Source organism: Pelodiscus sinensis, chromosome 11 (genome assembly GCF_052426305.1).
Source record: "Pelodiscus sinensis isolate ZL-2025 chromosome 11, ASM5242630v1, whole genome shotgun sequence".
Classification (NCBI taxonomy): Eukaryota; Metazoa; Chordata; order Testudines; family Trionychidae; genus Pelodiscus; species Pelodiscus sinensis.
Genome location: NC_143062.1, coordinates 18,876,813 through 18,886,887, shown reverse-complemented (window position 1 = coordinate 18,886,887; position 10,075 = coordinate 18,876,813). Strand labels below are relative to the sequence as shown.

Below are 10,075 nucleotides of genomic sequence, written 5' to 3'. Positions count from 1 at the left end.
ACACACACAGATACCTGTATTTGTCTCAGACATAGCCTGTCTCCCACATTCCGTCACCCACTGTATCACACACATATACAAAGTCACACCCCATCTCAGACACATCCCCTTGTGACTCCCATAATACATGGACTCTCACATAGTCGTACATTCTCAAACACAGTTACACCCCTTCTCACACACATACCCAAATCTGTCCCCCATACATGGACTCTTTCACACAGTCACACATTGTATCACATAAACGCTCACATACCCGGTCACACACATCCCTATGTCTGTCTCTCATACAGACTGTGTGACACATCACACAGGATCTCTCTCTCTCACACACACACACACACACACACACAACCTCACATACAGTAGTGAGACACACACCGTGTCTCTCACACATCTGACAGATTAAACTACTGCTGTCCAACCCAGCTGCCCCCTATCTCCCTGCCCAGTGTGGGCATTGGGGCCCAGAGTTCCGGGGGAAGGTGATGGATGGATGGATGGATGGAGTGGTACCCGCCCCAGCATCCCCCCCACTCCCTGTATCATTCACTCACTCACTCACTAGCAGCAGCAGCAGAAGCAGCAGCAGCACCACCGGCTCCTCCCTGTACTGGGATCCTGCAGACAGGTGCAGCCTCCTCCCTCACTGCCACACCCGCCCCCGCCCTCCCTCCCCTCCATCCCGTGGGGCAGCTGTTGGCCTGCCTTCCTCTCCCCCTCCACCCTGTTAGCCCCTGAGCTGCCAGGAGCCTTCCCTGCTCCACCCAGACACAGCCAGTGCCTCAGGCTGCAGGAACTGCAGAGTGTGTGTGTGTGTGGGGGGGGGGTCTGTTAACCCTTTGGGAGGGAGAGTATAGAGGAGGGCAGTGCACGGAGAAGGGACAGGCTGGTACCAGCACAAGGTACCCAGGGGGACAGAAGTAGAGATACATCCCTTTGCCAAAGGATTCTAAGTTCAGCTTGATTTTTTGGGGGATGAAGGGGTTCCCCTTGCTGGGGATTCCCTGGGTTGGTGCAACCCCCAAGAACTTCCCCCAACAGTAGGAATTCCCTAGGTTAGTGCAACCCCCAAACTCTCCCAACACTGGAGGTGGCAGGACTCCTAGGTTCCATTCTCAGCTGCTCCACATCCCCTCTCTGTGCTTGTTCCCCCCTGCAGAATGGGGAGGGGTTGTTGTGATGTTCTCACCCTGAAATGCTGGAGATGTGCACAGCGGGTTTGGGGGCAATGCAGTGAGGAGAATCTGACAGGCAGAAAGAAGCAAACAGGGACTGCCTGGAGCAGAAGCAAGGAAATTTATTGGGGTCGGGGGAGACAGTTACACACAAACCCCTGAGCAGGGGGACAGCCTCCCTGTGTTGAGCCACCTCTTCTCCACGGCACTTCAGCTGAGCCCCTTTTAGGGAGGGTGACTCCAAACTGCAGCTGCTTCAAACTTTGTGTGGGTGGACACAACCCACCCTTTGATTCCTGAGCCATGCAGAGAGAGCTTAACCCCCTTCAAACTGTGGTGGGGGAAGGGCAGAGATTCCAATTAACCCCATTCCTCAAGCTCTCCCCTTCTTTGTGTGGAGCAGCTCTGAGCCCATTGAGCTGTGGGGCACGCAGGTGGGCAGCATCCACAATTTTTAGCACATTGAGGAAGCCAGGTTGTAAAATAAATCTGAGGGTTATATGTATCCAGCTGTGGAGGGGGCAAGGAGGAACTCCCATTCTCAGCCAGAGGGGAGGCACGTAGCAGCTGGGAAGTTGCAGGCAGCATCAGGGATCTTAGTAGCTAGTGTGGTTGGGGGGGAGCACATTTCTGCCACCCAGGCTGGAAAGAGAATGGGAAAGAATGAAACACAGAAATCATAATCTTGCAGCCCCAGCACTGAGATGCAGCCACCTCCGGGGCAGAGCCCAGGGGTACATACAGGGGTTGCTCACCCAGCAGAGTAGATGCTCTCAGACACTTGTACCCATGTCAGGTTCAGTGGGATCCTCCTCTGGCTCAGCTCTGGGCATAAGCTGGGCCAATGGGGTGCTACCCAGGATGCCCCTCCGAAGGACATAAGGGCAGGAGGGGCCAGAGGGGATGTCGGCAAAACCTGTTGATGGAGTAGAGTGTGAGAGTGGGATTGAGTGGGGGGCTGAGCTCTGCTAAGGGTGAGCCCCCATCCCAGACACCTGGGTCCCAATCCCTCGCTCCCTGGGGGTTGGCAACATTGCCAGATGTCCCCCCCACTCTTGCTCCAATGCTCTGCTGGGGGAAGGGCAGATGCCGGGGAGGGATCAGAGCCAGAATCAACACTGCACCCCCAGCCCTCCTTGCAGATCTCAGCTGCTGAGCAGGATGGAAAATCAACTGGGGCGGGGGAGAATTCCCAGCCGAGCCTGGGCACAGGGCCACAGGCTGCAGGTGGAGGGGGTGTACAGGACTCTCATGTAACCTCCACATACTCCGTTAGCATTAAACCTCCCAAATTAGGGCTTCCCCTGCCCTGAATCTCCCCCAAAATCCCTCCAATCCATATGCCCCCTCAGTCTGCAGTTCCCCTGCCCTATACCTCTTCCCTGAACCCTTCTGCTCCATAACCCGCCCCATAGTATCCCCAAAGGCTGACCATCCCATAACCCCCTGAACTGCCCCCCACACCTTAGATGGAGAACAAAGCTCCCCTAGACTGGGGCAGTGCCCACACCATGTACCCGGTCCAGCCACCCACCACACACCCTTCATGACGACCTCAGGCAGCCCATAGGGCTCATAATGAGTGTGGTCAAAGGCCACTGAGATGAACTCTCTGCGGCGCCCACCCCACACCGACCCCTCTGTCTGGGTCTGGGCATCCCGTGTCCCCGGCCAGGGAGTCTGGAGAACTGAGAAAAAGAGAAATGGACACAAATTGAGGTTAGCCCCCATGACCTTCCAATGCCTGGGCCCCCACCCATTATTCCCCTTCCCCCAAAGACTCACTCCAAATACCTGGGGCTCCAGCCCCCCAAGATTCCCACAATTGTGCAGGCCCCACCCCCAACCTGCAGGCAGGTGCCACCCCTTCCCCCTAAAGGCAGGGCATCCCACTGATGCCCAGCCCTCTTCCCATGCACTCGGGGCGAACGCACTGGTCTCACTCCCTCAAGGGAGCCAAAGCTCCATGTTCCCTCTTACCATAAGCAAGGTCCCCACAGCCTCTGTCTCTGAGGGGCACTGATGGCAGGGTGGCTGACGTCTCCTGGTATTGTCTGTCTCCCATGGTAGACATGGCACATTCTGCTTGGCCCTGGGACTGCCACAGCATCAGCTCAGTCCGCAGGGCCTGGTTCTCCTGCAGCAGGTGGGACAGCACCTCCTCCCATGGGGGAGAGACCGGGGGAGGGGACAGAGGAAGGAGACAGACCCTGTTATCCCAGTCAGAGTAGGGTTCATCCCCAGAGAACCTCAGCCTGGCTCTGGAAGTGGGGAGGCAACACCTAGACCAGTTTGGTCCAAGATGGAGGACACTGATGGGAGATGGCTCTGAGGAGGTAGAGGGGAGGGTGGGGGGACGGGGTGGGCTGTGCCCAGTGAAGAACTAAGGGCATTTTGGAAGGGGTGTGAGGTGGGGGAACCCAAGTTTGGGGGAAATGGAGCAGGAGAACCTTGGGTTTGCAGAGGAGCCTCCAATCAGGTAGTGGAGCCCACGGGCTGCATGGGGAAAGGAAGCCCTAGATCAGGCAAAGGGTGTATGGGATGGAGGGAATTGGGGGAACTGCCCTCCCACAAGCTTACTCACCTGCTTCTGCAATCCAGCCTGGCCTGCTGGCCTCTGTGGCTCCCACTGCTGTACCTGCTCACTGTGCCAAGCCTGCTTATCCATCAGCAGGGGAGGGTCTATGGAGGGAGCCCACATCTTGCTAGTCACAGCCAACTCCAGGGCAGGGAGGGGCAACTCCGGGGAACATGGCAGCTCAGGAGGGGTGGGAGAGGCCAACTTAGAGGAGCCAGACTCTGGGACTATGGGAGGCAGCTCAGAGAGTGTGGGAGGCAGCTCAGGGGGGCTGGACTCTAGGACTGTGACAGATGACTCAAGGGGGCTGAGCTCTGGGTGTGTGTGGGGCATCTCAGGGGATCTGGGTTCTGGGACTATGGAGAGTGGTTCAGGGAGGCTAGGCCGTGGGTCTGTTGGGGGCAGCTGAGGGGATCCAGGCTCTGCGTCTGTTGGGGGCAGCTGAGGGGATCCAGGCTCTGGGTCAGTTGGGGGCAGCTGAGGGGATCCAGGCTCTGGGTCTGTTGGGGGCAGCTGAGGGGATCCAGGCTCTGGGTCAGTTGGGGGCAGCTGAGGGGATCCAGGCTCTGGGTCTGTTGGGGGCAGCTGAAGGAAGCTGGATGGTGGGGCTGCTGGGAGCAGCTCAGAGGATCCAGGCTCTGGGACTCTAAGGGGCATCTCAGGGGGGCTGGCCTCTGGGACTGAGAGAGGCAGCTCAAGGAAGTTGGGTTGTGGGGCTGTGGGGGATGATTTAAGGGAGCCAGTGCCAGGCAACTCAGCAGGGCTGGATCCCGGGACTGTGGAAAATGGGGGGCTGGGACATGAGGCTGTGGGGGGCAGTTCAGAGGGTCCAGGCTCCGGGACTGTGGAGGGTGGCTCATGGGGGCTAGTGGGAGGTGTTTCCCTCCCCAGCAATGCCCGCAGCTGCCTCACCTCAGCCTCCAGCTGCCCACGTGCCCAACTCGCCTCCCCCAGCGCCTGGCCCAGGCGCTCCAGCTCCTGCTCTCGCTCGTGTCCCTCAGTCAGCAGCTCTGCCACATGCCGGCTCTGGGCCTCGCAGGCCAGCGCCAGCCGCTCAGTCTGCAACCCCAGCGTTTCCTGGAGCCACCGCAGCCGCTCCTGGGCTTGAACTGCCTGGGCCTCTGCCTCAGCCTTGCCCTGGGACAGTGCCCTCAACTCCCCTCGCAGCACCTGCAGCTCCTCCACCTCCTGAGCCTCCCTCCCAGGCAGGCCGGGCCCTGGTGCCCCCCAAGCCTTAGCCTCCTCCTCCGTAACCAGGGCCTGCAGCTCCACCCTCTCCGCTTTGGCCAGACCAGGTCCCAGCTCCCTGAGCAGCTTCTGAGTCTCTTCCTCCTTGTGCTCCGTGGTGGCATCCTGGGCCGGTGGAATCTGAGCCAGTGCCCAGTGCTCCTCAGCCTGGTCTTGGGCGCCTTGGCGCAGCTGGCAGCAGGTTTCCAGCAACCGCTTGCACAGACTCTCAGAGGTAGCCAGGTGCTGGCGCAGCTCCAACACCTCAGCCCTCAGGACCAGCAGCTCTGCAGGGGCACCTGGCTCCCGGCCCCGCTTCACAGTGCCCATGGCTCGGGGACCCCGGGCTGAGGGACCTGGGGGAAAGCAAACATAGCAGAGAGGGAGAGGTTAGGGGGAGAAGGTGCCAGAGGGCTTTATTGGTCCCAAACTGGGCTAGTGCAGGATAGAGACAGCTTCTCCAACCTCTCCAGAGGCCCTCCATGGTCCCTGAGACACACTCCCAGGCCTCCTTCATGACACCCCTCCCCACAGACACCTCCCCTCCCACCTCCAATCACCTGCTCCCCTCCAGGCCTCCCTGCCACAGCCATGGGCTGCACCCCCAACCTAGAGGGTCAAACATCCAACCTTGTCCACTGCCCCCCATTCAGTATCCCCTCGTCTCCCCCACCTTTGACACCCCATTCCCAGGGCTCTGTCTTCTCTTCACAAGCCTCACCCTGACCCTACTCCCCTATCTTACCTCTGACCTTTCCAGCTGCCTCTCGTTTCTCGGGTGCCCTCTCCAGCCGGGAGGTGCTGAGGCTGCGCGGGCCACAGCCTGGGGGGCGCCACGCTGATCCCCCCCGGCCCTGCTGGAGACAGGTGTGTGAATGAAATGGGCTCTGACCAGGGCAGGGGCCTGGCTGGCTCAGAGCGGTGGGGAATGGGGTAAGGGCCTTTCCCCTCCAGGGGGCGCTGGCTCTATTTACCCATTAAACTGCCCCCTCCCTCCCTTGGCACAAACCTCCCTTCACCTTGTCGGGTGGGTGGGTGGGGGGCACAGGGATGTCCGACTTGGGGCCCCGCTTCAGTTCCTCCCGATGGCGCTGCTCCAGCTCTGCCAGCTCCTGCAACAGAGATGAGGTGATGGGCACCATGACAACCATTGGAGCCCAGAGCAGGGGCTGGAGAGACCCCAGGGGCCTCTTGTAATGAAGGGGGGATTCAGCCTGGTGGGACCCCACCTGTAGCTGAGCCCACCACAGCCCTTTCTGGTCCTTCGTGAGGCTGTTCTGGGCTGGAGAAACACTTGGGTGAGGAGAAGGGTCTGGCCGTAGAGGGGGCTGTAGCATAGGGGGAGATTGGTGGGGTCGGGTCACAGGCCAAGGGGGGGAGAACAGTGGTCAGGGCACTGTAAGGAAGGCGGGGCAGTGCAGGGTGAGCGGACGATGAGGGGAAGGGGCTGTGAGGTGGGGATGGGATGAGGAGCCCCGGAGAGGAGGCAGTGTCATGTTGGAGGGATTGTGCTGGCGGCGCTGCACAACAGGGGTTCTCCCACCTGGTGGTGCTTCCTCTCCTGCTGCTCCAGGCGGCGCTGCGCGGCCCCTGCTTTTTGTCTCTGGCCCCTAAGCTCCTCCAACAGCTGCTGCACTCGCCCTTGCAGGGCACTCACCTGAGGGGAACATGTCAGATGTGGGCGAGCCCTCTTGTGGCTCTGTGCCAGCCATGGAGAACCCACAGATACACCCCCCCAGCTCCCAAGGGTGCCATCTCTCACCCAGCCTCTGGAGGCACCAGTCCCATGTGTCCTGATCAGCCACCACAGCTGGGAGGGGATCTACAGCAGGAACATAACTGGGGGAGTGAAAGGATCCCTCCCCTGTGGGGCTGCCCCACTGAAACCTGCATCCTCTGCTCTAGGCCTCTGATCCCTGCAGCCCCTGTGCTCCAAGGACTAGGGAGCCACCTCGTGGCAGCAGTCAATATTGCACCCTGCAGCAAGTGCATGGCCCCCCCATGTGGCAGCAGGTGGTACCGCATCCTGCAGCAGCGCTCACCCCTAGGAGCAGCAGGCGGCACTGCACCTTGCAGAAGCTCCCTGAGCCCCCACGTGGCCCTTCCCACCCAGTATGAAGCTGCCCATTTTCCCTCTCTTCTCTCCCAAGCTCACCTTACTGACTGCCTGGTCCCGCTGCTCTGTGCACTGGGCCAGTTCTTGCTGCACCGACTGCAGTTGGCCCCTTGATTCCCAGGCCTCCGTGTCAGGGAGGCCGCATCCTGGCCCTTCAGGGAAGACAGTAAGAGTGAGAAACAGCAATGCTGTTCCAACGCCCTCAGTCACCTAGGGCCATTTCCCCCCCGCCGCTCTCCATCACCATGGGTCTTGTACAGGCTTCCACCTCTGGCACCAGGGACTGACTTGACCCCACAACCCTTGAGTCTAGTCGTCCACCCACCGCCTCCTTCCCCCACCATCACAGGACACCAGCCCCTGTTCTTTCCTGTGCCCAGTGTGCAGCCCCACTTTTAAGGCTTGAGCTCAGCTGCCCTCCCCCCAGTCTTCAGCCAGCGCTCTGCCTTCCCCTGGACCAACTCCCAGCCCCTGTGTAATCAAATTGCCCAGAATGCTTCATTCCCAGGCGTTGGAGATCAACCTGGCTCTAAAGAGGTAAGACCCCTAATGCCCCTCCACTAGCCCAGCCCCTCTCAGATCCCCACTACAGGGAGGGCAGGTTGGAAGCTAGGTGACCTGCTCACAAGGAGAAACTGCCATAGCTAGGTTGCACATGAATCAGTTACCCCCCCCCCCTTCGTCTTTCTCAACCTTACTTGAATTTTACCTTCATTCTCTTCTCTAGGTTCCTCCCCAGGGGGTGGGATCCCCTGGCTGTCCTCTGGGGGAGCAGGGCCCCCAGGAGGGACACTGTGCCAGGCACCCCTGTGATGCAGAGGCTGCTCCTCCTCCAATGTGAGGCTGCTGGGCTGCAACTACAAAAGGGGAGACAAGGGCATGGGGGATACAGGCCTTTACTAAATGCACCCCAGTTTATGGGGCAGAGGCTTCAGGTCAGGAGTGAGAGGCACCAGTAAAGGTAGAGGTGGGAAAGCCCAGGTCTGGGATAAGCAGGGGCTGGGAACCAGGACTGAGAGAGGCTGGCAGAGCTGGAGGTGGGGGAACCTGGAGGGGGCTTGTGGTTGGGGTTGAGGGCACCCTCTGTACTCACTCTCATGCTGGGCATTTGGGATCTGTTCTCTAGTCGGGGGAGTTGTCCCCATGTGCCCAGCTCAGGCCCTGTGTGGAGACAGACATGGTCAGCTCTGGAGGGCCAATGACCAGCTCGCTAAGGGGGTCCAACTCCCCCCCCCAACAGGCTGGCACAAGCTCTAATCCCCCAGCAGTCTGGGACAAAAGCAAGTCCCCCTCCCTCCTGTCCTCCTCACCTTCCCTGTGGGGGGCCCAGCAATGGGTCAGAGAGGTGCTCAACCGCAGGTTATCCAGCTCTGCCTGGCACCTGGAGGGGGACCCCAGAGAGTGATTAGTGCTGCATGCCCAGGGCCCCTCATGCCCAGCCCCAGTGCTCCCATCCCTATAGCTCCACCAGTCCCCTCACCCCAAGACTGCCTCACTCAACCCCATTCCCCCACACTGCACAAGTGTTTCCCCATCCCGACACCACAAACCACAGCCCCTCCTCCACCCTGAGTACTGCCTCCCCACTCTCATGCTGCCCCCTGATCCTGCCAGCACTAGCACAACCCTATACCCCTCAGATTCCTCCACTTTTCTCCAGGCACCTTCCCCACCATCTCCTCAGCTCCCACCATCGTTTCCCCTACTGCGCCCCCACCGTACCCCCACAGCCCCATGGCACTTCCTCTGCCTGCTCCTGGGTAGCACCCCACCTAGTGCCCTCCTTCAGTGGCAGGCACCACAGCCCTCCAGCATCCCCAGCGCTCCACTGGCACCCACCCCACCTCCCTGGCTGGTACCTCCGCAATTCCTCCTCCAACTCCTCAATGCGCTGGGTGGCCCGGCCCAGCTGCCCTTCTAGCTGGCTCAGCTGTGCCCCCTTGGCCTGGAGTTCGCGGCTCAGCTGCTGGCGCCCGCGCTCCAGCCGCTCGCAGGCCTCAGCCAGGTCCCTCCGCTCCTGGGCCAGCAGCGCCCACGTGCCACGCTCCTCCTCGTGCTACAAGAGATGGGGCATGAGTGTGTGCGGCTAGTGGGGAGAGGCCCAAGTGTGCACAGCAGAGAGGTGTGTGCATTGGGTGGTGGGAATGGGGACATGAATGACCCAGGCCAGGGCGAACTGGCTGGCTCCGGGGCATGGGGAATGGAGGAATGCCTGCAGCCTGGCCACTGATTCACCCATAGCGGTGCTTGGCCTGCCAGGAGCCAGGGGTGGAGATGGGCATGGGGGTCACCCAGGTACCTTCTGCCTCTGCTTGTGCAGTGCGGCCTCCAGTGTGTCAAGCTGTGCCTGCTTCTGGACCCGCTCCTTGGTGGCCCACTCCAGACGCTGCTCCAGCTCCCTCACCCCCTGCAGTGCCCGTGCTGGCAGCCCCTCCTGCCAAGCCTCGCCTGGCCAGCTCATGGTGTCCTCTCCCCAGCCCAGGGCTGGGCCCCTCCAGCCCCCGCTGCTTGCTCCAAGGACAGACGCTGCCAGGATGCAGCAGGGATTAGCAGGGATTAGGCCTCACAGCCCAGAGAAAGCCAGAGCGCTAGGAGGCGCTGGGCCACAGAGAGCTGCGGGGGCCTCCACAAGGTGTGCTGGGCCACAGAGAGTGGGGCATGGCTCAGCAGGGGGCGCTGGGCCACAGGAAGTGGGGCAGGAGCTTGGTGGGGGGTGCTAGTCCACAGGGAGCAGAGCAGATGTTCAGCAGGGGGCCATAGGGAGCAGGGTGGTGGGTGCTGGGCCATAGGAAGCAGAACAGCGGCTTGGCAGGGAGTGCTGGGCTGCAGGGAGAAGGATGAAAGGCCCTAGGCCGCAGCAAGTGGAGCCCCAAGGAGTGGGACAGGGCACGGAGGGGGGGCACTGGGCCACAAGGAGCGTAGCAGTTGCCCAGTGGGGGTTGCTGGGCTACCAGGGGCAGGGTGAAGGCCACTGGG

General features: G+C 61.0%; 1 protein-coding gene across 1 annotated transcript; it reads right to left on the bottom strand.

The window, feature by feature from the left end:
- Positions 1-1,293: 1,293 nt before the first annotated feature.
- Positions 1,294-9,768, bottom strand: LOC106732466 (uncharacterized). The gene is made up of 14 exons (XM_075939053.2): positions 9,399-9,768; positions 8,959-9,155; positions 8,410-8,480; positions 8,193-8,260; positions 7,809-7,956; positions 7,139-7,251; positions 6,527-6,640; positions 6,003-6,095; positions 5,729-5,840; positions 3,763-5,339; positions 3,159-3,339; positions 2,720-2,866; positions 1,934-2,094; positions 1,294-1,820 (listed from the first exon to the last, which is right to left on the bottom strand). Exons 1-13 carry the CDS (start codon positions 9,558-9,560, stop codon positions 1,952-1,954), a joined length of 3,126 nt encoding a protein of 1,041 aa, XP_075795168.2. The 5' UTR covers positions 9,561-9,768; the 3' UTR covers positions 1,294-1,820; positions 1,934-1,951.
- Positions 9,769-10,075: the final 307 nt, after the last annotated feature.

Bases quoted from the DNA above. Each gene is read 5' to 3' on its own strand.
- LOC106732466 (XM_075939053.2), bottom strand. From the start codon at position 9,560: ATGAGCTGGCCAGGCGAGGCTTGGCAGGAGGGGCTGCCAGCACGGGCA. The intron at 3,340-3,762 runs GTGAGTAAGCTT...CCCCCATGGGAG, and splicing joins AGGCTGGATTGCAGAAGCAG to GAGGTGCTGTCCCACCTGCT. The intron at 2,095-2,719 runs GTGTGTGGTGGG...CTCCATCAACAG, and splicing joins GCCTGAGGTCGTCATGAAGG to GTTTTGCCGACATCCCCTCT.